Here is a 15,730-nt window from a genome sequence, read left to right as displayed (position 1 = left end):
TGTGCCGAGCAGGCCGGGGGAGGGGAAGTCGCTCACTCGCTCGGGGCCTGTGTTGTGTGTGTCAAAGGACGGGTCGCTGGCTCGGCCAATCGTATCACAAGACCTTGAGCGGTTGCCAAGTCTGGGAACTAGTCAGCAGTGGGGTGGGGGCCTTTCCCTTGGCGAGGACTCTCCCTCCCCCGACTCCGCCGTCCTCTCGGCTTTACAAACTTAACGCGCTCACACCCACGTACACATGTGCTGTCCCACCAGTTGCACAAGGAGCGAAGCGCGCTAGCCAGCTTTTGTTTCCAAAATCTGTAGCGTGGCACAAGGGTTCTTGGAGGGAGGAACAGTAGTTCCCAGGGCGGCCCGTTCCATTCGCAGGCCCTTTGATGCCTTTATTTCGTTGCGAGGTTTCCAAACGACGCAGCAGGGGTGTGAAACAGGGCTGGAAAGCCTTATGGCGGCGTGTTTACTTCAAATTTCAGAGCCGGGCGGGTTGCAGTGTGCTGATAATTTACATGAAGGGAAATAATTTGGAAAAAGACCGTCTTAGTCTGCGCACCACTCTATTCCTGTGAAGGTCCCCCCCCCCCCCCCCGATTGCAAGATGCAACAAGAAAACTACCCAGTGTTTTGATAAAAAGTCTGAATAATTTTGCATTCAATGCTGCGTTTGTAAACCAGCGACTGCTTCCATTTGCACGAAACGCTGATCATACCTACATTTTATTTGGAAATCCACTAAACAGTATTTACTTCCAGGTAAACGTTTCCAGTACTGCAACCATCACCTTGCAAATTCTTCGTGCTGTAGTAGTTTAGCAGGTGCAGAAGCCACGCTGCGTTCTTGAGCAACCCCGCGTTTATACATCCCAAGTGGTTAACCACATGGGAGTTCCCTGTACACATGGCGTGATTACAAGTTTTATGGAAACCTACTATAGTAAGCCTTTTCTAAACGAGCTTATTGCTTAGTCGACTTTTAGGACAACTTCTACGGTTGTATTCTGCAATGCAAAATAACCCTACACAAATGAATGCATACATTGACAGCCCTTATAAGTGGGAAACAGTGCTCCCTCTATGCGAGACAAGAAGCTTGCAGCGTGTGCCTAGTACAGCAAGCACTAAGAGGGAACCTCTCTAAGAGCCCTAAAGCTCCTCTTCGAGACCACGTTGCTTCCCGAGATCTCTCCCTCGCTCTCGCTCTCCCTCCTCGTACTTCTCAATCTTGCCCCGCCTCCTGCGTTCGATGCCGCCGAAAGAAATTTGGCGGCGTCCAATAAGAGAGCGCAGAAGCAAACGGGGCAGGACTCGGTGGGAGGGGATGTGCTGGGTGGTGTTGCTGGGAGACCCCAGCCGGGTTAGTGCTCCGTCCCACCCCGCAGCCAGGGAGGGCGTCTGTGCGTTTATATATGGGGCGTGTACTCCAGTCGCGGAGTTCCAGCAGTCAGATAGCTGACCTGTTCGTTGCGGCCGTCGTTTTGGCTGTGCATCCGCTCTTCCCAACTGTGCTGGGAAACTGATTAGACTATTTCAGATTTCAAGTTATCAGCCCTCTCCTATCCAGTCGTGGCTCATCCAAAGCTCCCGAGGAAAGTGGGATCATTCGGTCCTTCTTGCATTTCCGACCATTACAGGATCTAGAAATGTCTGCAACACTCTTATCTGCCTTCTACGACATCGACTTCTTGTGCAAGGTGAGGGGGGGTTGTGTTTTATCAGCTAGGTTTTTTAGAATAGTTCGGAAAGTCCTACAATGAAACTGGCGTTGCAGAGGGTAACTATAATTGCTTTTAAAACACCTGCCTTGTGTACACTTACTTAGATGTAAGCCTACTTACACTCGGTAGGACTTCATTCCGAGTGAGTATATACAAGACGGAGCAGCTCGACCTACTTTGTTCATCAACAGGTTGATATTCAGAGATCTCAACTTTAGATAATTTTTTCGTAGGGACTTTGCTTTCTGTCGTTTGCGGAAGGTAAGCGGTTTCCATGTGGAAATGCATTTTGTAGGTGTTTGCTTTGTCATGGAGGGACAGGGCGCTTTGCACCGAGCCAGGGTGTGTGTATTGAAGTGGCGCCTAGTTCGGTGATAGCACAAACTTTAAAAAAAAAAAAAATATTACAATGTGCCTGTATGGTGGGTGTGTTTCAGAAGGAGCCGCAATGGCAGATATGCCCAGGCTTAAGCTGCTGCAAGCTCCAGCTGAGTTGAATCGGAACTTTTTAAAGCGTAGCCCCTACTGATTGGAGTGGGAGGGCTTTCGGACCACCCCTCGAAAAGTTTAAGTTGCAGCTAACTGCTTGGGAAGGGGAGGGAAGTCTTGTCAACTAGGCACAGGGATCAGCAAATACAGAGCTAGCTAGCGTGGGCTGCTCTTTGGCGGTTGTGTTGAGGAAAGGCCTTTTTGGTTCACGCAGTCTAAGGGAGTGCTGGAGGTTTGCGGCCTCGCTTCCTTCTCAGGCTCCTGGCAGTCACGGTGCACCCTGTTTTTCCCCCCTTTTCTCTTTTCTTCTCTCCTTGCTCCTTCTACCCTTCTGGCTCCCAGACAGAGAAATCCCTGAGTAACCTGAGCAGCATGCTGGACAAGAAGGCAGTGGGGAGCCCAGTGGGCAGTTCTCCTAACTCCAACTTCGGGCCGGGTTTTCTGCGGAGGCATTCGACCAGCAACCTGCAGGCTCTGGCTAACGGCAACGCCAAGTTTCCCGGTGGCTCGTCGCCCTCGCCCTCTTTCGGCAACCTCAAGGAGCCGGGCACCGGAGGAGGGGGCAGCAGCAGCCCCACCGCCTTGCTCAACAAGGAGAACAAGTTCCGAGACCGCTCCTTCAGCGAGAATGGCGAGCGAAGCCAACACCTCATGCAGCAACTCCAGCAGCAGCAAGTGGTGGTGGTGGCGACGGCAACCACCACGGGCAAGGGCGGCGGCGGCGGCGGCGGGAACGGCGGCGGAGTCCCCATCAATTCCACGCGCTACAAGACGGAGCTGTGCCGGCCTTTCGAGGAGAGCGGCGCCTGCAAGTACGGCGAGAAGTGCCAGTTCGCCCACGGCTACCACGAGCTGCGCAGCCTGACGCGCCACCCCAAGTACAAGACGGAGCTGTGCCGCACCTTCCACACCATCGGCTTCTGCCCTTACGGGCCTCGCTGCCACTTCATCCACAACGCCGACGAGCGCCGCCCAGCGCCCGCCAACGGCAGCGCCAACCCGCCACCTCCTCAGCCGCCGCCGCCGCCTCACCAGCCCAGCCCACAGCCGCCGCCGCCGCAGCCTTCTCACAACCACCACCACCACCCCCACCTTCACCCCCCTCACGCCGGCAGCACTGGCGACCTCCGCGCCTTCGCTCCCGCCGCCCGGGACCACCCGCTGGGGGGAGGCGGCGGCTTCGGCATTCCTCACGGCCGAGGAGGGGGAGGAGGAGACAGGCCCAAGCTGCACCACAGCCTCAGCTTCTCCGGCTTTTCCGCCCACCACCATCACCACCACCACGGCGGGGCTGTGGCGGCGGTGGCCGCTGCCCAGGGAGGGCTGGAGGCGGCGGCGGCGCTGCTCCTGGAGAGCCCTGGCGGGTCCCGCACGCCGCCGCCCCCCGCCTCCGGAGGCTCCTACAGCGAGGAGCTGGTGACCTCGCCGTCCTGTGCCAACAACGCTTTCGCCTTCTCCGCCGGGCAAGAGCTGGGCAGCCTCATCGCTCCTCTCACCATCCACGCCCCGCCGCCTCAGCAGGGCTGCTTCCCCAACGCGGCTGCCTTCTACCGCTGCCACCAGCAAGGAGGAGGAGGAGGGAATTGCTGCCCGCCGCCCGGCCCTCCCGCTTCGCCTCCCTTCAGCTTCCAGCCTCTGCGGCGTCTCTCCGAGTCGCCCGTCTTTGACGCCCCTCCGAGCCCTCCGGATTCACTTTCCGACCGGGAGAGTTACCTGAGCGGCTCCCTCAGCTCCGGAAGCCTCAGCGGGTCGGAGTCTCCCAGCCTGGACTCGGGCAGGCGCCTGCCCATTTTCAGCCGCCTTTCCATCTCCGACGACTAAGGAGGCGACTGGAAAAGAAAGTGGGGGTGGGAGGGGCGAGGGAATCTTCCCTGAATTGTCAAGTCTTTGAGGACCCCAACCAAGTGTATTTTAAATTTTGTTTTAAAGATCTCTTGGGGGTCATTTTTCAGTGGGGCAGCTATCTCCTCCCCTTCTTTGCCTTGCCTTTCCAACAGGAGCAGAGATTGCAACAGCTGCCAGAAACTAGCCAAGCTCGCACATACCTACCTTTTTGTTGCAACCTTTTTTTCCTTTTCAACGCATTTTTAAAGGAAAAAAAAATCCTTTGCTGAGCAAATTCAGAAAGAGACGAAGAAGCAAAAACTTTTTTTCTTTTTATCAACAGATCAACAAAAGAGCTAAAATTGTGAAAGGAAAATGATGTCATCACAGAACAATCCTATTTTTGTATCTTAAAAAGACTTTGGAAGGAGAGGATTTTTTCTTTTATGTTTTTCCCTCCCCCTCTGGAAACTAGTTTAATACGGCACCAGCAGCCATTCCATCTTCAAGTGTGTATTTGGGGAGGGCAGGAGACAAAGGATAGTAAAAGGAGCATTAGCAAATGTACCCAATCCTACTCCCCCCTGAATTAACAATCAGTCTGGAGGCCCATGAACTCTTCATTCCAGGTTCCTCCAGATCTATATGTAACAAAAGTAATTTAAGGAGGGAGGGGTTGCCTTTCAATCAAATTTAAAGTAAATATACTAAATGTATAAGCTTTTGAAAGAAAAATCCAACATCCTGCCAAGAATATGCCTTGATAACAACACTCTAGTTTTTTATATACCTATATATATTTTAACATGCTAAAACTTCCATTCCAAAGTTTAATATTGGTTCCATTGCCACCACTTAGTGGATGTTTGGCTTAGAACAATTTTTGTTGCTTTATTTGGAAGCATTCAACTGAGTTTAGTTTGTAATTGTTGGCGAATAACTGCTGATTTTTTAATTTTTTTAGCTGTCTGAGTTGATTGCGCAAGTCACTGCACAACTCAAATATGAAACTATTTAACTTATTTATTATCTTGTGAAAAGTATACATTGGTAATTTGTTCATACTGTATTTATCGGGTATGATGAAAAGCAATAGATATATATTCTTTTATTATGTTTAAATTATGATTGCCATTATTAATCGGCAAAATGTGGAGTGTGTTCTTTTCACAGTAATATATGCCTTTTTGTAACTTCACTTGGTTATTTTATTGTAAATGAGTAAAATTCTTAATTTAAGAGATTGTATGTAATATTTATTTCATTAATTTCTTTCCTTGTTTACGTAAATTTGAAAGATTTGCATTGGCTTTTTTATAGAAATCTGACTCAATGCTGTGGAAGTAGTTTGAAAAAAACAGTGGGTTTTAGAATGTACAATGGTTGTAACCCGTCCAAGCTATTAAAGAAACCCTATTTTGCAATCAAAATTTAAAGTGGCAAACCTAATTCAAACTTTTAAAATTAACCAAAAAGTATTCAAGTTGCCTAACTTTCACCAATCACACTGTGATAGTCTCAAAGTATGTAGCAATAAGGGGGGGGGGGGTCCCAGTATTATGTCTCACAGTGCCTTCATAAGGGTCCATGCTTGCCTTAAATCTTCCTCAACCAAATAAGTATTTTCTTAATGCTTGAGAATTTGAATGTAGGGCTGGGTTTTTAACTACAAAAAATTGTACCACTCATTTTATAAGTAAAGAGACCACCTTTTGGATCTGAAACTTTATAATTAAATTCCAAAATATGTATTTTTTTTCTTGTGTAGAAAGCCAGGGGTTCTCCAAAACTTCCCTGGAGGGTGGATAAATGAGCAGTACCTTAATTTTTTTTGTATGTACATAGGTACAGGTTCAGCACTATGTACTCTTTGGACTACTTTAACAGAAGTATGTTTTGAATGTAACTAGAGGATAAGTCAACTTGAGTTGTAATATATATTTTGGAGAGTCAGTTCACTACAAATTTGGAGTGTGAGACTGTAAACTTTGTACTGTAAATGTTTTGTAGTTCTCCCAATAAAACTTTTGAGGAAAAAATCACAAGCTATTAAAGCCATGTCTGCAAGGTGGTGCTTCTTTTATTAGCTTTTCCCTATCAGAATGGTGTCTAGCTACAGATTAACCTGGTTTTGAACTGCAGAATTGCTCCATTCCAGCAGAAATAGCTGGGAGGCTGCCAAAACCAATAAACAATGTTCCAGAATGTTCCAAAGTACTCTTGCAAGGTGCAGTCCTGTACACATCAATGGTGGGGGAGTGAGAAACCTTTGTTTTAGCTGTGGTTTAGTCTACAGAAGCCCAGGGCACTAATATAAAATAAATTAATGCTGGCTTATTGTATATTCTGACTAGAAGGAAAAAAAGTAAAGCTGGATCATAAATAATGACTCAAGAAATACAAAAGTTCTGTAGTTTAAGGAGGCTTAAAAAGTTGCCATGGCATTGGTTACCAAAGCTATGGCACTATCAATGCTAGTGTTTGTCAGTCTTCCCAGTTTTTTCCCCTGCCCCTCCTTCCATGACCTGAGAATGGCTGCTTCTCTCAGAAAGCTCACATTCAATTCACTGACTTCAGTTACTTCAGTGGTTTTTTGTGAACAGGCTTGAAGACCATGTGCTGTCCTTGGAATTAGATTTTAAGGCAGCTTCAATTACAGTGATTCCAGCTGGAAAAACACGTGTGTTCGTGTGTGATGGCATGCAACCTGCACAAGTTAATTACCTGTGACTCCATACATTCTGTTTCTTAAACTGCAGTGCTTTCCCATGTAAGTTTTTTTTCTCATCCCATTTGAAGAAGCTTTTAAGGTCTATTCTTTACAAGCAGCTGATGAGGTAAACCTGTTGTGTGGAATGGTGGGTTTTACCACTTTAGATTACAGATTCATTATTGTAGTCTCCATACAAAAATAAATCCTTAAAATGAGCAAGGTGTGGAGACAAGGTAAGCAGTGCAGGAAACTTCTGGTTTTGTAGGGAGAATAATTCAGTTATAGGAGCTTTATCTGAGATGCAGCAGAGAGCTAAGCTCAAGTGGTACTTGTTTACTGTGTTGAACTCCTTTTTGTTACACTTCTATCATTTTACAGGTGGGTATTGTGGATGAAATCTTGCAAACAGTTCTCTAGAGTTCTAGAAATGCTTTTCTTACATAATCAAGCACATTTTTAATTCTTATATTTCAGGTTATTGTGACTTTATTCTGCACCAGGGTTAACTGCAGAGCTGATACCAAATGCTTGGTAGTTTAACAAAGCTTAGACTGACTTGTACTGAAATTAGCATTAATCTGCTATGGTTACAGCTGGTTTGTAGAAATGCCACCGAAGAGTGAGGGTACAGTTCTAATTCAAGGAAGTTCAGTGGCTTGTAGTTTCTACAGATTAGAACTGGATAGTGGATGAGTCCTGGATTTCAACCGTGCTAATACCTGTACGTGCTGCTATTGCAGGCATGTGCAATCTAGCAAATTTGAATGCAGATACCAATCCTCCTGTGGCCTTGACATCTATTGCTGCAGTCTGGCAGCAAAAAGCAAAGATCAGACTTCCAGTATAAGCTACATAAAAGGCTAGGAAATTGCATTTAGACAGGCTGGTCACAAGTCGTGCAGTCTAGATCTATTAGGTTTGACCTCTGTAATAGTTCTGAGCTATACCCCAGCTTAAAAATTCTTAAATTTCTTTTTCCTTAAAATGTAGATAAGGACAAAACTACATTTCTTACCCTAGGTAGCTTTATGCTCCTTTTAATGTTCATTCCCAGCGTTTTATTCATTGATAGGTGTTGGTTGTGAGTCATAGTGCAGGACAGTGTTTCCTGATTGAGACAGGAATCTTAACAGCTATTTCATATTAAACATTTGGTTGGGTATTTAGTCTTTTAATGAAGACCTTACTGTTTGGTGGTCAGATCATGGCCTGTGCTGCTAACATTTTAGCACCAATAGTTAAAACAATTGTTCTATTGCAGAGCATTTGAAAAAATCTTTTAAATCTCAGAAGTGCTACAACAGGCCAAGCATGATAGACATTTCCTGTTGCCTTGCAATGCAGTGAGTCAAATCTATCAGAATAGTAGTAGCATCTTGCGAGAACTTTGGATATTTTTTCCTTTTTTGTGGTATGTTGTGTGGCATGAAGTTTCAACAGGACAGTCTTTAAAACCTTTTCTGAACGTATGAAAAAAGCACTCTTCTAAGGTACATTTTATAAAGAATATCAAATGGCAGTTACTAAGCCATGTGCTCAAGGAATATTTTTATTCACTTCATGACAATATTCCTTCAGGATTTCAGCAGCATGACACATCCACAAGCGCTTAGTTGTATGTGATGGAAGTTAGGCCTGAGGGGGACTGGAGCCACAAAATAAATGCTTAAATGTTCCCCAGGCCCAGTCTCCCCTTAACAGTCATCTGTGGGGTACAGTCCTCTCCCTGCAGAAACATTACACATGAGAGCACAGATGCAGGGTAGTTGCAGTGTACTGACTTGTGATATGCAGGCCTCTGTCCATAAATATTCTATCATAATGATGGGCAGTTTTCCAGTCAGTAACAAGCAAGCTTTTGCCACTCCTTTTTCTCAATCTTAGTTTACGTCCAATATAAATGCTTCGTCAAGATGATTCAGGAAACCAGGCCCTGCCTTAAGTAAGCAGCAGCAAAGCAGAAGGAAAAGTACAATATACAAGCAGAACAGTCAGTTGACTGGGTATGCTATAGCAATTACAGACCTGCTCTCAGGATAACAAGAAGACTCCCTCAAGCCTATAGGAAGGAATAGCCAGAGGCAGGTTTATTGCTGCACAATGTGGTTTCATGGGACAGCAGTTTGCTAGAGCAACAGAATTTGCTATTGCCAGCTGGAACTGAGTGCTCTGCTGCTCAGGAACATCATGGAAAAAGGCCACAAAGCTTAGTGGCAGAATGTAAAATTTTGCATATGAAGCAGTGGTTTTTGAACTTTCACCTAGGGAAAGTAGGTTTGGGGGCACAGAAAATTGGGAACAGTGGACAAAAGTTTCTTAAAGGATGTCAATTGTGGCCTCTTTGTGGTGAATACATTCTGGGGTGCACACAGAGTTCAGGAAGGGGGGGGAGCCTTGATCAGCACTGCATTGTGGGATTCTGAGAACACTTATCAGAATCCTTAACAACAATCAGACTCTAGCAAAAGTTCTTCAGCAAACAAACAGTCTGGAAAAAAAATCTCAGTTTCGCTAGTGGAACATGTCCCAGTGAGGCTCATTTGCAAGGATTCATGGGAAAAGGCTAATGCTGGTGAAGCTGCCACCTGTTATGGCCAAATTGTATGATACAGTGTTGAGCATAAGGATAGGTGGTTGCAGGGAGACAAGAAAGAGTTAAGCCTCTTTGGCCCAGGATTGGATCAGGAGTTATCAGGTTGGTGAAGCCAGGAGTAACGAAGGGTGTTTGTAGCTACTTTTTCAAACAGCAGCTTTTGTTCCCACATGAATTAGAGCAGTGACATACTTGTCTGAGGTTTTCAGTGCCCCTTCAGTGGGAATTAAAATTACTGTTGTTCATCTGTGCTTTGCCCCAGTCTACAAAGCGAGGTAGTGGCTATCCCACAGTGCTTTGTGAGGGACTGGGAAAAGCATGCTAGACATTTTCGTTTTTAAAACAAACATGGAAAGGAAACAGAATTGTAATCATAAGTGTTGGCTTTACTCCTTTTGAACTTAAAATGTCCATTTGTATCCAAAGTCAAACTTCACGTCACAAAGCCTTTTGCTTTGTGTTTGGCTAATCTTACACCCTGGCCAAACTTTGTGCTGAAGTTGTATTACTCTGTCCTATCTCAAGTGCTGAAAACCTGGAATGCAGCAGCTGTGTTAGATCTTGCTGAACTATTTGTGAGTTGCAAAACTGGTCCAAAAGGCACTCTCTGAATACTTTGCTTGCCTCTAAGCTCCTCAGTGAAAACTTCACAGCATAAATTATCTAGTCCAGAAGTGGCCAACGATAGCTCTCCAGATGTTTTTTGCCTACAACTCCCATCAGCCCCAGCCATTGGCCATGCTGACTGGGGCTAATGGGAGTTGTAGGCAAAAAACATCTGGAGAGCTACCGTTGGCCACCCCTATAATGTAATTGGATGTCCTCAGTTTCCAAGAGGAACTACTGGTCTTCAGTCCAAAATCAGTTTAATTTAAATGACTAAAGTGCAGATTAAACTCTGGATTTTGAAACATTTAATTATTTGGAATTCTACCTGCTTCATCCTAAAGATTTGGGCCTGAATGACAGCACTTTCCTCTTAAACCATATTGAAACACAAAAAATGTTACTAACATTTCTCTCTTACCCTTATCTGTTCAAAGTGGCTTTCTGTATGCATGAAGACCACACCTTAGTAATAATAATTGTAATTTCTATTAATATTGCCCTTTAGAGTGTTGAGAGTACCACCTATACGTTAGCTCTGTAACTGTGCCCTGTTTGATAGATCAGTATTACAGATTGGAGGGCTGTGGCTAAAATACTGTTCTGGGTAGAAGGCCAAAATTCTGCCAAGCATTTTGCCTTATGCATAACAGGAAAGATTTCAGCACAGGGCTTCATGGCCTGCAGGCCCTGCCCCCCCAACCCCAGGAAATAATGTATCTTTTGGGACAGATCTGCCATCCCATTAGCTGCAGCCTTCTGGCAGTTTTCAGAAATATCACAGAAGTCACATTTTGAGGTTACTACAAAATTATTGTCTTATATTTGTGCTAAAATTATTTTGTGCTGTCCTTGCTGTGTTTGTTTGTATAATGGATACCAGTGTACCTTTACCAAGGAATCTTTTCATTACATGCTTAAACCGAGAGAGAGAGAGAGAGAGAGACTCTGCACCTCTGTTGTGATTATGTCACAAGATTTTCTAAATACACGCTAATTCTTTTTTGCTTGCACAACCAAAGTGCATGTACAAGACAGCAAATAAACAACAACAGCTGCCTTGTGCACATGGGAAATATTTAACACTTGCAATATTATGCTGTCTTTTTGGAGCTGAATGGTTTTAAGTGGTTTTCTTTCAGCCATCAGTTGTGCAACTTCTAGCATGTATGTAGACTGCACAAAGTCAGATTTATGATCTCGAACTGTCTGGTTCTAGCAGGAGATCTGTATTCTGCTTGGTTTGATATTTCCACACAAAAGTAACATTTCACAATGTATCAGTTAGAACTATAGCAAAACAAGGGAACAGTGAATCTATACAAGTCACACAATTCAACTTTTCTTGGTATAGAACTGGAACACACCGCCCTGCCTCTAAATTATAATATGTGGGCAAGTTACTTTACAAGACATGTCCTTGAAAAATGTTGGCTTTGAATAAATTTATAACTTGGTCCTAATTTACAGAATCTGTCATTGCAAGGTGTGGTGAGAGCTGCTAAATTTAGATAGCCATAAAAAGTTTTAAACAAATTCGTAGTGACTAGTTCTTTTAGCTCATACTGAAACCTCTATGTGGCAAGGTTGCATTGTATTAGGATGCTTCCACATGGAGGGGGGACAATTCCATTTTGCTTTCTTTGCCCTGTGCAAAGGCATTTACGGTGGAGTTTCTGCACAGAGATTTTCCTCCCCACTTTTCCCATGGTGCTAGTGGTGGTGATAGGAAATAGCAGGTCTGAGGGGAAATGGGGAGGAAGTGACGTCCAGGGTGGGTAGAGAGAGATACAATAATAGCCCATTCAAACCCACTTTGGCTGTGATCTTCAGGAAAGATGTCAAAGCAGAGTTGAAAAACTTGGAAGGGGTGGATTCAAAAGGCGGGATGATAGTATATGCAGTTGTGGGGGCATTCCCATCCAAGGAGCAACCCCGGCATCCATAAAAGGGTGTGGCATGTCATAAGTAGCTATTTTGTTTACAGATATGGTTGCCTACTCCAGCTTGAGAAATTACTGGCGATTTGGTGGTACCCAGGGAGGGTGGAGTTTGGGAAGGGGAAGGAGTTCAGTAGGCTTTGATGCTATGGAGTCTGCCTTCAAAAACTGCCATTTCTACCAGGGGAACTCATTTGTAGTATAGAGACCAGTTGTAATTCCAGGAGAACTCCAGGCCTCACCTTGAGAGTGGTAACACTACGTAGCAGGGGAAGCAGGCAATATACCAAACCAAGAAGAACACAGATCTCGTGCAATTGGGATAGACTGCATAAGTGTCTGCTTTCCATGCAGGTTTAATCCCTGGCAGAATCAGATAGTAAGTGATATGAAAGACCTGCAGCTGAGACCCTGAAAAGCTGATGCCAATCACAGTGGACAAGACAGACCAATGATCTGGCTCAGTCAAAGGCATCTATGTGTTCAAGTTGTCAAACCATGTTGCAAAACTTGTATTCTTACTTTTGCCAGAGGGGAGGGGGATCAGAGGAAAACATCCATTTCACTGTATACAACTTCCTTCTCCAAATCCACTATGCTGTGTGTGTGTGTGAAGTGCTATCAAGTTGCAGCTGATTTATGGTGACCCTATAAGGGTTTGGTGGTCTCCTATCTGAATACTAACCACAGCCAACCTTGCTTTACTCCTAAGATCTGATGAAAACAGGCTAGCTGGGGCCATCCAGTGCAATCCTAAATAAAGTTATATCCTTCCTAAATCTTAGACTTTAGCAGGTTAAGGATTAAACTAATAGAGATCAGTTTTTTACCTGTTTCTGGCTGGTCCAATAAAGGCTATGGATTCAGTTTCATTTTGTTTCCCATTAACTGAAAAATCTACATAGGCCTAGTTTTCTTAGGTCTAGGTGATGAGTTGTTGAGCTTGGGTCTGGACTCTACCACATCAGTTGGGGCTCACAGGACTGAATGCTCCTTCATTTAAAAAAAAAAATCCCTAACAGAAAACTGATTTCAGAAGTCAAGCTTAGTGTTTTGTCTAACATTCAGCTTCCCACTTGCAGTCTGAAGTAGTACAGTTCTGAAATACATTTATCCCTGCAAATCACTACTGCAATGAAAACTGGCCTAAGATTGTAGCATTCTTTCATCATTTGAATAGGTGTTTGCAACAATCCTCCTTCTGTGAGAGAAGTGAAAGGACACTTTAACTGGGGCTGAATAAATCCGTCATACAGTCCTAAAGAACAGGAAGAGTGGTTTGGGTATTACATACACCTAGTTTAGGCTATGGATTTAGAAGTCACGTGTTGCATTTTCAGATCAGGTTTGCCCTAACAGAGATCCCCACATGATTTTTCTTAATCCTTTCGCAATACAACCAGGGTCAATATGGTCTAGTGGTTACTGTGTTAAGTAGGGTTGCCAACCTCCAGGTGAGTTTTGGAACTATGCCTGATCTTCATACTATAGAGACCAGTTCCTTTGGAGGAAATGGCAGCATTGGAGGCATACCCTGTGGCTTCACATATCCTGTGGCTTTGGATCCTTCTCAAATTCTGCTCTTCCCATGTACTACCTCCAAATCTCCATGAAATTATGAAGCTGGTGTTGGCACTGCTTTTTGTTTCCTTCTGTCACTTGGAGTGGCAGTGAGGGGGGGAATTGAAAAACATGTTGGGCCAACAGCATGACATCCTTTCTGGGGAAAATCCGGAAGAGATGTCATACCGCTCAATGAATCTCCTCCCCAAACCCCATTGTCCCCAGGCGCCATCTCCAAATCTCCAGGAATTTTTTAGCCTTAAGCTGACAACCCTAGTTGAGTAACAAAACCAAGGTTCACATCCACATTCTCTCACTGTGTCATCTTGGGCTTATTGCTCTTAGCCTATGCTAGCTCACAGTGTTGTTGTGAGGAAAAATGGGAAACCAAGAACAATGTGCATTACCCTGAGCTCTGTGGAGGAAGTGTGACATAAAAATGTAACAGGTAGAAAACCTTGTTAATTGAGCAGTGGTGGAATGTACTCAAGAACATGCAGTGCGTCGTTCCTCCAGCCAGAAGCCACTTAGAAATTCTCAGTTTTTGCACTGGCATGTATCCAGCCATCTGAGCATGGAACATAGTTGTTCTGTGTTCCTTTCCATTCTGGGAACAAGATCATTCTGTGGGTTGCAGGACCAACCAGAGAAATAGTGATGCGGAGGGACAGAATGAGGAAGGATAAGGGGTTGAAATCATTTATCCTTTTTCACAAGCCTAGCTCTTGTCTCTCCTCATTCCAGCCCCCTGACTCAGCTATTCCTCCACATGGGTCCCATAATCCTGGGAATACTTTTACTAGGTGTTGGAATGAAATAGAGGAATGGAGAAGAACACAGAAAACTATGCATTCTGTGCTCAGGTGGCGAAGAAGAATTGGATTTATACCTTGTTCTTCACTCAGAGTGGCTTCCAGTGTCCTTCCCTTACTCTCCCCATAACAGACACCCTTTGAGGTCGGTAGGGCTGAGAGAGCTCTAAGAGAACTGCTCTTGAGATAGCAGCTCTGAGAGAACAGTGGCTGACCCAAGGTCACCCAGCTGGCTGTATATGGAAAAGTGGGGAATCAAATCTGGCTCTCTAGATTAGAGTCCATCACTCTTCACCACTACACCACACTGGCTCTCCTTCATATGCCAGCACAGCAGTTTTAGTCAGATACCTCAGGAAGGCCAGGAAATTCTCTATCTCTGCTGCTCAAGGAGATGGTTTCTCCAGTAGGCAGAACTTTTTATCATTTCCAGTAAAACTGATATTCTTCACATTACCCCGTTCAAGTTTCTGTCTTAAGCCTTGTTCCATGCTTTAGCAGAAGCATGACACTGCAGCACCTCATTGATTAGTAAATATTTGCACAGTGCTTTGACCTTGTGTCGTCCAGTGTAACTACTCAGGATTAGTCAGCAGCTGAGTTCAATCCCAACTGTGGTGTTAGGCCCAAATATTTTTAAATATTTATACGGAGAAGAATTCAGGACTTGATTGGGAAATAAATCATAAGCTACTGCCACCCCCACCCAGCTTCCTGCTTTTTGCGCATCTTCCCTTCTACCCAAGTCTCCTCTTAGCAGTAATTGTGTAAGGCACCATTTTAGAATGGTCTTGCTAGATTATGAATGTTTCTATTTCTTTACAGAAGTACAGTTGGGGGGGGGGGGTTTGGTTTTTTGTAAATGTATGTTTCTTAATGCTTTCACTGCACCCGTAGCCCACCTTTCTTTGAAGCAATTTAGGATCACTTATGAGGGATCATCTAATCACCCCAACAGTTCTGTCAGCAAGGGTAGACAGATTTGCACAGGACTACCTGGTAGATTTTAGACACATGAGCCTACCTTCTGTGGAACCAAAACACTGATTCATTCTGCCCAGCACAGTCTATTCTGCATTTGAAGCAGCATTCAAAGGCCTGTAGCAGAAGTCTTTCCAGCTCTGCTTCCCTGAGATCATTCTAACTAGAGCCGGGGGCATAACTGTATGCCAAGCAGCTTTTCAGACCCACAGAAAACCCCTCCAGAGAGAGACAGACAGACAAAGACAGAGTTAAAGTAGCTTAATATTTATGCATTTTAATTTGAAAATAACATGAGTGAAACAATGGCCTCAAAATAAAAACATAATATGTCTGCCATATCTGGGAAATGTGCCATTCCAGGGAAAGAATTCAGAGCTTGGGATTAGCCATGAAGAACATCACTGTGTGCACCTACCCTCACCATCCTCACTTAATGCCCAGTAGGCACCAGTGTTAGGGGTGCCAGCTTTTGATCTGGCCTCCCTAGCTGCCTCTTT

At 44.7% G+C, this 15,730-nt stretch overlaps 1 protein-coding gene across 1 annotated transcript; it reads left to right on the top strand.

The window, feature by feature from the left end:
• The first annotated feature begins 1,336 nt into the window (after window positions 1-1,336).
• On the top strand, window positions 1,337-6,076 carry ZFP36L2 (ZFP36 ring finger protein like 2). The gene is made up of 2 exons (XM_060247496.1): window positions 1,337-1,685; window positions 2,541-6,076. The coding sequence occupies exons 1-2, from the start codon at window positions 1,635-1,637 to the stop codon at window positions 4,017-4,019; spliced, it is 1,530 nt and encodes a 509-aa protein (XP_060103479.1). The 5' UTR covers window positions 1,337-1,634; the 3' UTR covers window positions 4,020-6,076.
• The last annotated feature ends 9,654 nt before the right edge of the window (window positions 6,077-15,730 follow it).

This window comes from Heteronotia binoei, chromosome 1, assembly GCF_032191835.1.
Source record: "Heteronotia binoei isolate CCM8104 ecotype False Entrance Well chromosome 1, APGP_CSIRO_Hbin_v1, whole genome shotgun sequence".
NCBI classification, from domain to species: domain Eukaryota; kingdom Metazoa; phylum Chordata; class Lepidosauria; order Squamata; family Gekkonidae; genus Heteronotia; species Heteronotia binoei.
This window is presented reverse-complemented; position numbering and strand designations above follow the sequence as displayed.